Source organism: Odocoileus virginianus, chromosome 11, assembly GCF_023699985.2.
Source record: "Odocoileus virginianus isolate 20LAN1187 ecotype Illinois chromosome 11, Ovbor_1.2, whole genome shotgun sequence".
NCBI lineage: Eukaryota > Metazoa > Chordata > Mammalia > Artiodactyla > Cervidae > Odocoileus > Odocoileus virginianus.
In genome coordinates, this window is record NC_069684.1 from 1,908,108 (window position 1) to 1,923,453 (window position 15,346).

At 46.7% G+C, this 15,346-nt stretch overlaps 1 protein-coding gene across 6 annotated transcripts in view; it reads right to left on the reverse strand.

Annotated features, from left to right (window-relative positions):
- Positions 1–390: 390 nt before the first annotated feature.
- NR5A2 (nuclear receptor subfamily 5 group A member 2) overlaps positions 391–15,346 on the reverse strand; it is a 132,686-nt gene continuing 117,730 nt past the window's right edge. For all 6 annotated transcript variants that reach the window (XM_070473823.1, XM_020906966.2, XM_070473820.1 and 3 more), the window contains one exon: positions 391–3,617. In XM_070473823.1, coding sequence (XP_070329924.1) covers positions 3,370–3,617 — 248 coding nt within the window. In that variant the 3' untranslated portion in view covers positions 391–3,369. The remainder of the gene's footprint in view (positions 3,618–15,346) is intronic.

The window sequence follows — 15,346 nt, forward strand, 5'->3', positions numbered from 1 at the left end:
GCCAGGCCTCCCTGTTCTTCACCATCTCCTGGAGTTTGCACACACTCACGTCCACTGAGTCAGACTCTGGAGCTGATCCGAGGATCAACTGAATTGACCGGACACCTGGGAAAATGACTAGGGCACAGTGAGTGCTACAAGGACAGATACTATAAGATATTTCCATCAGCTGTAACAGGAAGTGATACAAAATGCTTCATTTTATGTTTGGAGAGGTGACGCACAGGTTGAGTTCAATGCCTCAAGTTTCCCACCAAGGATAGGGGACCAGCCGAGAAGTGTCTACGCATGTGGAATTCTTCTGACTCCACTCCTAGTCAAGGATCTCAGTTACTTTAGATGCTTTAGAACCCAATAGAATAAGGACACCATAAAATCCTTTAAAAATGATCAGGCTGGGCATATCAATATTTATTGAAATACTGAAAAAAAAAATTCCATTTTGTTGAGAAATTCCTGGCAAGAACCAACATGACAATTTGATTTCACGGATACAGTTAAGTAACGTCAACAAGGAACTGACTTCACACTCTCGACATCGCGTGGATTCAGATCCAGGGGGCAGCAGAAGATCCGTAAGATAAATATCCAGATGTGACAGATTGTCTGTTTATAAACATAGACCAATGACAGTGAGCCCGGCCAAGCCCCAAACCTTCATATCTGAGTCTGCCTTTACTAGTAAATCCTGTAGGTGATAAGGCAGTGGCTAAGTCAACGTCTGGTTGCAACCCAGTTAGTGACAAACACTAGACAAAGTCTGCATGCACCATGGATGCCAAGCGGCATTCTTGTTCATCAGCTTCTGTCTTTAACGTCACCATTAGCGTGGCTTCAGTCTCCACGTTCCCCGTCTTTCTAACTGTTCTTCGGGTGTAATTTATTAGGTTAACAACACAATAATATGTGGCCTTGTTTAGATAAAATAGTCAGTGGGAAATACTGTACATTTAAAATAAAACTTGGACTTTTGGGATCAATGTATTTGTTTTTGAAATTTTTTTTTTTTTTGCAATATTAAGGACCCTCTAAATAACTATCTCCCAGATCTAGAAATTGTCTCTACCCGTGTTCCATATACACTGATGGAACCATCTCATAAACTGTTGACACTTTTCCCCTCCAACTTGGTTTTTAACTGGGGAGAGTAAAGATGCTGCTCTATTTACCGCTTTGGGTACAGACTCTGATCAACTATCTTCCGTTGTCCTTTGAGCCATGGAGACAACATAGGTGACCTCTGAGTGATGAGCTGTGGACGCCCGGCTTAGCTATGGGTACCCTTCACTTGGACGTGTGTTAGAGGTGATTAATAAAAATAATAAAATAATCTTCTCTGTACTCACAGAAGTAATAACTAATATCTTTGGTATACAACTTACAACGCTTGGAAAGAAAACCAGATAAGACTCCACCCTTGTTAAATTTACTAGAAAACAGAGGAAGCTACAAGTCACATAATTTACAATAGACATTAAATAAACTACAGTAAGAACCATGAAGATTTACAGACATTTAATCAAGTGAATGATTTAAATTCATTAAGACCCCTCTCTCTGTCTCTGAACTATGTCCCACTAACTTGACATGCTACAATAAACACATAGATTTGGTTTCTTCAGTCTTGGCTATATTTTAGACAAAGGTGAAACCAAGGAACAATAAATTAGCATCATAATTGTCTACAGTTGAAACTATGATATACAATATAAATAAACTATTCAAAAGCCAGAAACATTTATGAAAAAATTAAGGGACTAGGAGATACTTTCATTTTTTTACAGTTTCTACAAGTGATTGTGCCGCCAATAATCTCAAAAAAAAAAAAAAATTAAAATCTAAATGAGATCCCCGTTTCTGATTTTAGTGTCTCACGACATACAATAACTAAGTACTGTTAAAAATAATTACCGATCAGAAAAATAACATTAAGGAAATTGCGACTTCAGCTCTTTTGTCATATCACAGTTCCCCCCTCCCCCCAGAGGACCTAAGGAATGTAAACACTCTATTTCATTTGACTTTAAAGTATTAATACTTTATTTTAAACAAGTGTTGATGCACATCTGCTACCTTTGAGAATTGTGAAGTAAGGCAAGACTTCTGTATCTCTGGCATCGCCTGTTGATAATACTGACAGCGTGGTCTGGAGACTTTGTTTCCCAGTTCTCTGTCCTCCAATAATTGTTCTATAGCAGACTTTGGTCTATATAGTAACTTAGAAAGGTCACTGTCACTCTCTTCCCTTCCCTATGGGGGAAGATTTGAAGCACATTACTATCTTTCCAGGCTACGTAAAGATCACCGTTTCCTCTCTACGTTCAGGGGATGATCAACTGCAACATGTCAATCAATGTATCTGCTCACCCCCACCTTTATTTTGCATAGCTTAACATGCTTCCGTGTAGTTTTCCTGTTCAGAACGGTGACTATTTGACATTCCAGCAAAATATGTTTCCTATTGTATTTTTTAATGAACTACAAACCTTGATGGTTAAAAAGGCTGATGCATCCTAACGAGCCTTTCCGCTGGGACTTTTTATGAAATCCAGTAATGCTAAAGCTAAAGCTTTAAAAGTTTGTAGTCGCTGCCCTTAGTATTAATGAACGCTTGTAATAGGATCAGAAGAGGGACACTGCCTGCTTTTTTTCCCCCCAGACATCATGAACACATGACAAAACAAACCAGAACGTAGTCAAAATGGCAAGCTCACGTATTAATGGACTGTTCTTGTTAGCTGTTGGCAGGTCTAAGATACAGACAGTCAAGATTAGGCTTTTCGAGGTTTGCCGGAGCTTCTGGGGGGTGCGGCTGAGCACAGGTCCTTGGTACAGATGCCGGGATCAGAGGACAGAAGGTGCTGGGTCCTTGGAAGGAAGAGGAGAGGGTTGTTACTGGTGTAGCTGATGGATTCTTGAGGATGGTTTCAGTTCAGCTTTACCACAGAGGAATTCTGTAAGCTCAAATTCCCTGCCACGTAAGCCTAACGAATAACATGGATCAGCTCTCAGAATTCTTCACATTGGAGACCAGTTTCAATACACAAGAAAGCCGCTCTGTCTCCAGCCTGACACGGTGCTGGGATCCGCCTGCGGGTTCAGTCCACTCCGTTCCAGTGTCTTCTGCACGGAACGCTTCGGGGATGTGACCCCACTGATTCACAGTTTGCGATACAAATACCCTGATGCATCATTTAGTGGCTATCCAGTATCTGATTACTATGCCTTTTCAAATTCAGTGTCTTTAAACCAAGTGTTTAACTCGTGTTGCTTGGAGCCATTCAGAGTATTTTTTCCCATTTTCCTGTTCTCCTCCCCCACCCCGCCCATCTCTGAGTCTCTGGGACTCCGAGCTCCTGGGGGCGGTGACTAGGCTCGTTTTGCATGCAGCATCTCGATCAGCAGGTTGTTGTAGGGCACGTCCCCGTTCAGGTGCTTGTAGTAGAGGTACTCCTCGGCCTGCATGCTGATGGCCCGGATCTCCGGAAGTCGGAGCAGCAGCTGCCCGAACTTCTCTGTCTGCTGCGGGTAGTTACACACTGTATAATCCAGCAGGGCAGCGTTGACTTGCTCCTGGACGCCTTCGACCAGCTGGAGGTTCTCCAGGTTTTTGACATCTGGATTAAAAAAAAAAAAACCCACAATATTTCAATGGTGTTTTAATTTCTGTTTTTAGCAGTGTGTTCAATTAGGGTTTTTCTCCTGACATAAAGCCCACTTGATGCACTGCTGGATGGTTGGTCAACCCCACTCTTGGAAGTACCTGAGAAAACAGTCATAAATGTGCTTTAGAAGAATGTCCTGTTGAAATCCTGCCTATACCTCCAATCAATTAGACACCAGTGGCTTTTGAGCAAGGTCAATTCTTTTCATATCTCACAAAAGAAAAGGTTTGAGGATTCTGAAAGTAGAAGGATCATAATATATTGCCAGCAAATGAGTCCCTTGAGGAAGACTGATCTTAACCCAGTATATGACACAATGCATGGAACTCTGTATTAATTTTTCTGACCCAAGGTGAAATCTGTGTCCAGGCTATGATGTAGTTAATTCTAATAAAAAGTGACAGGGTTCTTGTTTCTGGGTGACATTTTCTAAATGATTCTGAAAGCCTCTGACTTGTCTAGCCTATGCTAATGAACCATCTGGTACACTCCAGTGACTGTCAGTGGAGTGTCGCTGCTGGGAACTCTCTGAAATATGTGTCTTGGTGACTAATGATCTTTATCAGATGAAAGGTCCGTCCTTTGGGCAGAGTTCAGGCCAGGATGGCTGGTGCCCTTTAACGTGAATGTGGTTTCTGAAGTTGATACTTTGCTTTTTTTCCCCTTTCCCTTCTAGACAGGAGCCACTCACACAGAGGAGATGGATTCAGACAATCCACCGGCCTGACTCCTGAGGATCCTCGCCCTGCAGGTCCTCATCACGTGGAGTGAGAGGGAAACAGACTCAAAAGGCAGACACAGACAATGAGCAAGGAAAACGGCTCTGGTGGAATTTCTCTTCTGGAGTTTGTTTATGTGAACCGTACAACTTGTTTACCATGTGTAGACAGATGCCTCTGGGAGAAATCTAAAGATGCACGTGTGTGTTTACATGCATCATCCGTGCTAAGAAAGCAAACAGATGCAGGCACCTCTCCCCTTGCTTTATCTTCTAACTGGACAAAAATAAATAAGAACGATTCCATAGGAAACCAAATAATACTATGGCTAAAAGGTTAAATGTACCAAACTCCGTCGAGTCACCAAGATAACTCACGCCCCATGTTTTTGCCACTGGACGTTGTGACGCTTAGCCTGCACACGGGTGCACGCCCATTTCGGTGTCTCTACGTGCTGTCACAACAGGCTGCCTCACATTTGCTGTTGAAACGTGTCCAGGATGATTTCGGTGTTTACACTTTGAGCCATAACTCTGCAGGAAGTATGCTTCCCCAATTCCGTCCCCAAATCTCTGCCCCAAATTAAAAACAGTGGGGAATTAGTACCGAAACAGCGTGGGCACTGGCATGATCACATCTACTCCAAAGTGCAGTGGGGGAGTCAAAAACATTCGATTCCTTATTAACGAGACGCACAAACAGACAAATGCTGCCCGGCGAGGCGCATGCTGCCTTCCAAGGTGTTATCCCCTGGATGCTGTACACAGGTGGCACGCCAGCTAATAATGCGTTTTCCATCTATCTCATCTAAACTGTCTTAGAATTCAATTAAAATACTCATTAGTTATATTTGGTTCAAAATTATAAAATGTAAACAACTGGAAATCCCTTGAATATGCTGTTCCAAGGCAGATGACAGAAAAATCTACATTCATGTCAGCCTGGTTCTCTGCCACACTGTTCGAATTTCAGAGGCACACACCCTGGTTACAGACATTGGTCCTTCCTAAAGCATCATGGCAGAGAACCAGTAATTCAAAAATAGTTCATCTGAATTCTGACCAGCTTCTTAGTGCTGCTTTTCCTTACCCTCCCGCTCAACCTAAAGAAAACATTTAAACCTAAAACTTAAGGAATAATTTAGTTTTCTCTTTTATATACTACTAAGAAGTTGAAAAAAAAAAAAAGACAAGCAAATTCCAGTGTTATAGTGATTTTAACACAATCATAGGGAAAAAAATCAAAATGACATATTATTTTATGCTACAATGACAGATATTGTCACAGCAAGAAAAGCTAAACGAAAGTCACTGAGATTCATAGGGAGGATGCAGGAATCTGCACAGTATAAAATGCAAGATAAACGAACAACAGTCGTTTCAGAGAGTTGCTTCTGAAACCTTTTTTTGATAAATGTATTTTTTGAGAATAAGGTTCAACCTTCTGTGATAAATTATGCCACTCTCTTAATAAAAACAAATCAAAACACAATGAACTGCTAAGAAACAGAAAACGAAGGATGGATCATAAGTTCTGGTTAAACCACTTACTCTTGTTACAGATAACTGCTTAAAGTCTTCAGGTCAGCATTTGCTGGATAATTTCTATGGATACTGGTCCGAACTCCCCAAAGTTTAAAAACACACGCAATTGTCCTTCTGAAGGAAAATGCTGTTCAATGCGTTTATCATTAACTGTAAACAGAAGTTACACTGCTAGTTGTCCCAGAGGCACCTACTTACTGAATGTCTGCTTTGTTTCTGTGTCTATACAGGCAGCTTTAATTCAGTGGCAATGATTCTGATGTTAAAGCTATAAAGCGAAAGAAAGAGAGAGAGAAAGAAAGGAAGGAAGGAAAGAAAGAAAAACATTTTGACTGAGTTCCTCCCATCACTGACCAGGAAGTTCCCAAATCACAGCTCTGGCTGATCTGTTTCAGCTCTCACAGCATCTTGTCCTCTTATTAACCATCCATTTCCCCACGGAAACGGCCAGCATCTTGGGACGAGAACTGTGTTATATATTTCAGTCAAGGCCTCCCCAAAGATTTCTCCAAATGTTTGCTTTACATTTAGGGGTATTTGTCCAAACAAGGCTTAATTATAAAATGACCTATTACGTTAGCTGCTACGTATTTTTTATGCTGCGTGTGTATGCTCTCAGTCCTGCCTGACTCCTTGCGACCCCATGGACTGCAGCCCGTAAGGATCCTCTCTCCGTGGGACTATCCCGGCAAGAATACTGGAGTGGGTTGACACTTCCTCCTCCAGAGGCTCTTCCTGGCCCAGGGATTGAACCTGAGTCTCCCGCTTCTCCTTCAAACGCAGGCGGATTCTTTACCCGAGCCGCCTGGGAAACCCTTGAATTGCTGCGTCTTCTAAGTCGGTTTCCTTTCTTTTTCTAGTTTGACACTGGCTTTCAAAAATTGACTTATACAATAAATTTCTCCCTGAAGTAAAATATTTTAAATGTAATAGTGTATTCTACTCAAGAATCCTGTGGTGAGCCTTTCTATGATCTGAATAACCAAGTCTCAGTTCATGGGTTTTGACAACGGGGGTCAGTTTTGCTTTAGGGAGAGCGTGACCATGCACTGCTCTGGCCGTGGAATACGGCCCCTTGTTCTTGAGTCTTGTATTTCGCGTCCGACAGGCAGAACTTGGTTTTTCCACACGGAGAATGTAAACTGGTGCAGCCACTGTGGAAGACAGCATGGAGGTTTCTCAAAAAAACTAGACACGCAGCTACCATAATGACCCGGAAATTCCAGTCCTGGGTATGCATCTGAAGAAATGAAAAAAATAACTGGAAAAGACACAAGCACCCCAAAGTTCACAGCAGCACTATTTACAGTAGCCGAGATGCGGAAGCAGCCCAGGGGGCCATCAGCAGATGATCAAGAAGGTGCAATGGGTTCGAGCAAACTCTGGGAGATGGTGAAGGACAGGGAAGCCTGGTATGCTGCAGTCCATGGGGCTGCAAAGAGTCTGAGTGACTGAACAACAAATGTATATAAATATGTAGGGGAAGGCAATGGCGCCCCGCTCCAGTACTCTTGCCTGGGAAATGCAATGCACAGAGGAGCCTGGTAGGCTGCAGTCCATGGGGTCGCTAAGAGTCAGACACGACTGAGCGACTTCACTTTCACTTTTCACTTTCATGCATTGGAGAAGGAAATGGCAACCCACTTCAGTGTTCTTGCCTGGAGAATCCCAGGGATGGGGGAGCCTGCTGGGCTGCCGTCTATGGGGTCACACAGTGTCGGACACGACTGAAGCGACTTAGCAGCAGCAGCATATATATATGTATAATAGAACACTTTGCTGAAATTGGTCCATCTAGTCAAAGCTGTGGTTTTTCCAGTAGTCATCTGTGGATGTGAGAGTTGGACCATAAAGAAAGCTGAGTGCCAAAGAATTGATGCTTTTGAACTGCGGTGTTGGAGAAGACTCTTGAGAGTCCCTTGGACTGCTAAGAGATCAAACCAGTCAATCCTAAAGGAAATCAGTCTTGAATATTCACTGGAAGGACTGATGCTGAAGCTGAAACTCCAATACTTTGGCCACCTGATACGAAGAGCTGACTCACTAGAAAACATGCTGATGCTGGAAAGATTGAAGGCAGGAGGAGAAGGGGATGACAAAGGATGAGATGGTTGGATGACATCACCGACTCGACGGACATGAGTTTGAGCAAGCTCTGGGAGTTGGTGATGGACAGGAAGGCCTGGCGTGCTGCAGTCCATGGGGTCGCGAAGAGTCGGACATGACTGTAGTCCATGAACTGAGCTGAACTGAATAACGGAACACTACCCAGCTATAAAAACGAATGAGATTCTGTCATTTGCAATAACACAGATAGTCTTGGAGGGCATTATTCTTAGTGAAGTAAATCAGACAGAAAAAGACACATACTGTATGATATCACTTATCTGTGGAACCTAAAATACAACAAACTAGTGAATATAACAAGAAGAACAAAAAGAAACAGACTTGCAGATACAAAGAGCAACCTGGTGCTTACCAGTGGGGAGAGGGAAAAGGGGAGGGGCAGGATAGATCCTCCAACACAGGGAGTACAGTCAGTATGTTACAGTAATAATAATATGAATGGAACATAGCCTTCAAAAATTGTCAATTCAGAAAAGAAGGCAAATAGACACGAAAAGTGCCAGCACAGCGCCACCACCTCTTGGAAGACTTGGAATTTTCTCTTTCACATAAGTCACTTGTGTGTACTTTTGAGGAAGAGACCAGGATTAAGTGTGCTCATTGAATTCATTTTTAGGCTAACTCATGCCCTGTCCTAAAAAAGTAAACATGAAATACCTTTAAAAGGCTAAGCACTTTCTCTGTGATGCTGTCTCACAAATCAAGCCCCACTCTACAAGTAACCACCGGGCGCTGGCGTGTCTCCGGGTCTTACCTCTAGCAGCAGTCCCTAACGCTGGAAGTTCGTAAATGAACTGATAGCTAATTATATGAGAAAGCAAAATTTGGACAAATTATTCCATGTTCTGGGTCCTTGGAAATCTGCTTTTGGGATTTGCTCTTCAGCTCCCAGATGAAACAGCCTTGCCCCACACATGGGTTTGAGAAGGAGATCCAGCTGGTGGGGTGAGATCGACAGGAGACCGAAACCGTCCCCCGCCCAGCTCTTCTGGGGCGCGTCATGCCGGATCCCCGAGCCTCCTCTGTCTTTGAAACTGATGTAAGCTTCATCTTAATACAATTTAGAAACGCAAGTTAATGAACCCCATCATTACAAATTCTGAGTTGGAAACAGTACGTAAACAGACAGAGGCACCCCCAACACTTTCTCCAGCGCCTTTAAATTTTGATGACTGGCAAAAAAAGCATTCTGAGCTTCTCCTCTAAGTATCAATCTCCTATCATCTATTCTACTTTACTCACTCAGGGACTAATTACCAACTTGTTATATGGAGCAGCCTGACGATCAGCTCACAGTGGGGGCCCAGAGTCTCTTCCATCCTTATTGGAAAGTACACCCTTAGGTCTTCTTGAATACATTACAGCTGGCTTTTCGGTCACACGCAGCTCTCAGCCTCCTTCTGAAGCTGAAAACGCCGGTTTCTGCCACCCTGGCCCCTGCCACGTGGCGCGGCTCCCGCACCACACGCTCATCTTGGAGACTGGCTCTCTGCAGAACAAGGGCGCTGGGGGCTGGGGGCTGGGGGCTCAAATGGCCGGGGAATATAATTATCTTTGTTAACCTTCCGCACGTTGGGGGAAAAAAAGAAATCCCATCCAGTCCTTTCAGAGATACAAAAGTGGGGGAAAGAGGTACCACTCCGCGCCCGGAGAATACTGCTTCCCCTTGAGGCTTTCGGAGGGGCCACCTCTAAACTGGCTCAAGACTTGTCCCGCGAAGACCCCTTGCTCTGATAACGTCAGCAGAGGAGAAAACAAATGAATTTTCTACTGGGAATTCATCTAAAAAATTTTTAAAGGGCCAACCTTAAATAATTTGTAGAAGTGATTTTGTAGGGACTTCTGGAGAGCAACATGCTCGCTCTTTTCGTGTGAACCAGGCTGCCTGAATAAAGAGTGAGGCTTGTCTGGGGTTGGAGACGGGCAGACAGGGCGCTCTTCAGTGCCGACGCCTGCAGGTGCAGCCACGCTCTGTTTCCAGAAAAACGTAAACCCAAGATTTTAAATTAACTGCTACTAAGTCCTTTATATAAATCTGTGCATGTGTACACATGTGTATGATTATTAGTCACGGGCTATCTGTAGCGACCGGAGCACATAACCCAGCGTCTTCACAGAACGAGAAAATCCAAGTCTTTGGCGGGAACTACGTGTAAAAACGTGGGCATGAAAAAAAAAAACAAAAACAAATGGGACCTAGTGAAACTTAAAAGCTTTTGCACAACAAAGGAAACTATAAGCAAGGTGAAAAGACAGCCCTCAGATTGGGAGAAAATAATAGCAAACGAAGCAACAAAGGATTAATCTCAAAAATATACAAGCAACTCCTCCAGCTCAACTCCAGAAAAATAAATGACCCAATCAAAAAATGGGCCAAAGAACTCAACAGACATTTCTCCAAGGAAGACATACAGATGACAAAAAAACACATGAAAAGATGCTCAACATCACTCATTATCAGAGAAATGCAAATCAAAGCCACAGTGAGGTACCATTACACACCAGTCAGGATGGCTGCTATCCAAAAGTCTACAAGCAACAAGTGCTAGAGAGGGTGCAGAGAAAAGGGAACCCTCTTTCACTGTTGGTGGGAATGCAAACTAGTACAGCTGCTATGGAAAACAGTGTGGAGATTCCTTAAAAAGCTGGAAATAGATCTGCCATATGACCCAGCAATACCACTTCTGGGCATACACACCGAGGAAACCAGTTCTGAAAGAGACACGTGCACCCCAATGTTCATCGCAACACTGTTTATGATAACCAGGACATGGAAGAAACCTAGATGCCCATCAGCAGACGAATGGATAAGGAAGCTGTGGTACATATACACCATGGAATATTACTCAGCCATTAAAAAGAATTCATTTGAATCAGTTCTAATGAGATGGATGAAACTGGAGCCCATTATACAGAGCGAAGTAAGCCAGAAAGATAAAGACCATTACAGTATACTAACACATATATATGGAATTTAGAAAGATGGTAACGATAACCCTATATGCAAAACAGAAAAAGAGACTCAGATGTATAGAACAGACTTGTGGACTCTGGGAGAAGGCGAGGGTGGGATGTTTCAAGAGAACAGCATCGAAACATGTATATTATCTAGGGTGAAACAGATCACCAGCCCAGGTTGGGTGCATGAGACAAGTGCTCGGGCCTGGTGCACTGGGAAGACCCAGAGGGATCGGGTGGAGAGGGAGGTGGGAGGGGGGACCGGGATGGGGAATACATGTAAATCCATGGCTAATTCATGTCAATGTATGACAAAAACCACTACAATATTGTGAAGCAATTAAGCCTCCAACTAATAAAAAAAAAAGAAAAAAAAAGTGGGCACATCGGGTATGTGTTATTTTTGTACATAGAAATGAGCCCTTACAACTAGTTCAGTTCAGTTCAGTGGCTCAGTCGTGTCCGACTCTGCGACCCCATGAACCGCAGCACGCCAGGCCTCCCTGTCGATCACCAACTCCCGGAGTCCACCCAAACTGATGTCCATTGAGTGGGTGATGCCATCCAACCATCTCATCCTCTGTCGTCCCCTTCTCCTCCCACCTTCAATCTTTCCCAGCATCAGGGTCTTTTCCAATGAGTCAGGTCTTCGCATCTGATGGCCAAAGTACTGGCGCTTCAGCCTCAGTCCTTCCTGTGAACATTCAGGGCTGCTGTCCTTTAGGAGGACTGGCTGGCTCTCCCTGCAACCAGCTGGTGCTTATAAATGACAAGGCACACTGCCTCGCTTCACTCCTTCACACCTTATGTGCACACAGTCTAGGAATTCATTCGTTCATTCAGCCCTGTGTGAGACAATGAAGATACAGGAATAAAAGACAGATGCTGGGTCACGGGCTAGAGACAAGCCGTGGGTGCCCCGAGCACGCACAGGGCCTGGGGGCCAGACGAGTCCTCGGGGGAGGTGATGGGGCAGAGGGAGCCGAGCGACACGGGGAGGTGGGAGGAGACAGCGGCCTGCACACAGAGCCCCCGAGACAGGGGTGGGTCCTCGGAGCAGTTCAGCTTCCGTGAAGGGCTGCGGGGGGCGGGGGTGGGCACAGGGGTGGGAGGGGGTAAGAAGGGTGGACTGTAAGGTTTGGGGTGGGGGGCGCTGGACAAAGGAGTCTGCCTTTTGTTCTGGAAGCTACACAGAAGCATTGTAAGATATGAGGAAGGCAGGCCACGGTCAGCTCTCTGAGTGGGAAACGGCAGGTGTGTGCGGGACCACAGGTGACAGACTCGGCGGCCACAGGGGTGGGGATGGATGTGAAGGTCATCCAGGCGGTGCACGCCACAGGGCTTGCCGGCCCCGGGTTGATCGAGAGCGGGAGAAAGCAGAGGCCCTGGCTGGTGGTCTGGGTGTCTGTCAAGGGAGAGAGTGGAGGGCATCTCCACCCCCATCCCTCGGCAGGAGGAGACGTGGAGGTGCAGGATGTGGTGAGTCCAGGTGCAGCCACGGTGGGTTCAGGGGCACGTGGGGCATCCCCAGGGATGCAGGGCAAACGGCTGGAGACGGGGGCCCAGACTCAGTGGGGAAGCAGGACTGGTGTCCAGATGCGGGAGCCGTCGGTGGTCAGCTGAGGATGAAACCCCCGGAGTCAGGGGGAGCATGTGGAGGGAGACGAGAAGGGCCGGGGCTGGGAGTCTGGAGACCACCGACTCCCGAGGATTCTCTCTTGAGAAAGTGTTACGGGTTATGAGACTTAAACTCAGAAAGACTAAACAGCTTTTCCACGACCTCTAAGGACAGACCCAGAGAACGAGGGAATGGCTAACATTCAGCCAGCATTTGTCAACCTGCAAAGGATACTTTCACAGACCTCTTAAGACTGTGAATGTGTCACACAGCCACAAGCTCCTGCCACCTAAGGGGGTTTCGGAATGGGATGTACGGGGTGGTAGAATAGCTCAGCTTCTAAAGCATCTCAAGGTTTGTGAATGAACAGCTTTTAGAGAATTTGAATGAAGTAACACGCCCCTGACACTCATATTGATGCATGCTAAGTTGCTTCTGTCGCGTCCCACTCTTTGTGACCCCATGGACTGCAGCCCGCCAGACTCCTCTGTCCGTGGGACTCTCCAGGCAAGAATTGTGGAGTGGGTTGCCATTTCCTTCTCCAGGGGATCTTCCCGACCCAGGGATCCAACTAGCATCTCTTATGTTTCCTGCACTGACACGCGGGCTCTTTAACACTAGCCCCATATTTATCTATTAGACACCTTAACCGTCTTAATGCCTCAGGTCATGGTTATAAATAGTCACAGTGACATGAGCAGAGGCCAGAGTCATGAGTACCCTCCTGGGGGCCTTTTCTGCGCCGCCCCCCCACCCCAGCCCTTGACACCAGGGCTGTCTCATGGACAAAACAGTATCTCTGATGTTGCAGTTTTCCAGAATCAATGAAAGGGAGAGGATTCCTTGCACATTTATCCCACTCTCAATCACAAAGAATATTCAGGAAAACATGGCCACACCTTAAGTTTCACTTAGAGACTTTCCACTCTGTTTTCTTAATTTCGAGGTGCAATTTCCCCAAACATTAGGACATTCCACAAAAAGCTACTAATGCGGTGCCTCCCGGGGCTGCCAAAAGCGCAGGCTCAGGAAGCACTGCTGCATAAAGAATGTCACCTGCAGGGACCCACGCGTGCGTCAGTTTGCATTCATAGTTCGTCACCCCTAATGGGCAGCAGCTTCTCCCTAACGGAAAAGAACGCCGCGCACTAACCAAACGTCATGCTTCTGGTCCCGATTCTGTCTCTAACTGTGAGATCATGAGCACACTGCTCTTTGGGGCCCTGAGTTTCCTGGTCCCTGAAGGGCAAGGGCTGGACTCGACCATCTCCCATCGCCCCAGCCCTAAGCGTCCACAACTGAGTGACTATGAGTCCAAGCTTTGGAAGGAATGCGCTGGATTCGTGCTGTCAACACACGAGTAGTGACACGGATCGCTCTGCACTCACCCGGTCAGCTGCATTTTCACTCAACTGTCCGCGCATGACTTTGATTCCCCGAGATGGTTTTGTGCTTCAATCGCAAATTATCTCAAACTCTGTTTAGTAGGCAGCTGAGAGTGGGCACTACGTCTGTTAGGAACACAGTACCTGAATTCACGTACATCCACGTGGCACCCTCTTACCACACGGGAGGGGAGTTTCTGTGTGGACTTGACCACAGAGCTCACAAAGCGGGCTGCGGGCTGCTGACCCAAGTCAGGCAGCCTGGCCCGGGAATCTAGAGAGTATAGACCGATTGAAAACAAATGGCTTCATTTGAACAGTCAGAGCAAACACCACTCCGGGACCTCCTTGGTGGCGCGGTGGGTAAGAATCCACCAGCCCGTGCGGGGGATGTGGCTCGGGCCCTGGCAGCAGCTAGGCCTGTGCGTCATGACGACCGAGCCCGTGAGCCCGCGGCCCGGCGCTCTGCACGGAGAGAAACCACAGGAGAAGCCTGCCTGCTGCAACGAGAGAGCCCGTCCAGCCGGGAAGACCCGGCGCAGCGCAGCAGAGCGCCGTCCCGCCGGGCCCGAGCACATTTCCTGCCCAGGGCGGCACCGACGTCCTCGCCCCGGTCTGACCCCAAGCCCACGTCTCTGCCGGGCTCCTCTCCGGACACGCTGGCCTCCTCGCTTGCTCCTGACTTAGGACCTCACACGTGCTGTTTCCACAGTCTGGATGGTTCTTCTCGATCCTGTGGACTTTTCCCCCAGGACAGCCCAGTTTCTGCTCCCACGTCACCCCCTCGGGACGCCTCCGCTGACAACTCCTTCTAAAACAGCTCTACCCCCGTACTGGATCACTCTGGCCCCTCCTCCCGCCTTACTTTTCCTGAGAAGTACTTACAGTGTATGCAAGAGTTGTGTGTGCACCCACATCCGTTCACAGCACCAAACGGGGCAGAGACCGAAGTGCCTGTTAATGGGCAAAGGCATAAAGAAGTGGGGTCTGCAGATTCAGCGAAGCGGTGACCGCTTAGGAAGCAGGGGCATTCTGACACGGGGCGACGTGGGGGACCCTGAGAACCCCGTGCTGGGAGCGAGAGGCCAGTCACAGAGGGCCAGATGCGCAGGCCTCCACTCCCGGAGTGCCCGGGGCAGTCAGACCCACGGAGACAGCCGCGCAGCGGGGCTGCCAGGGCCTGGGGGACAGCGGGTGGGGGTGTCTAACGGGCAGAGTTCTGCAAAGCAGAAGGAGCTCGGGACACTGACTGGACAGCAATGTAAATACACTTAACATCCTCAAACTGTCCACTTAAAAATGGCAAGGGTGAGAAAGTTTATGCTCCGTA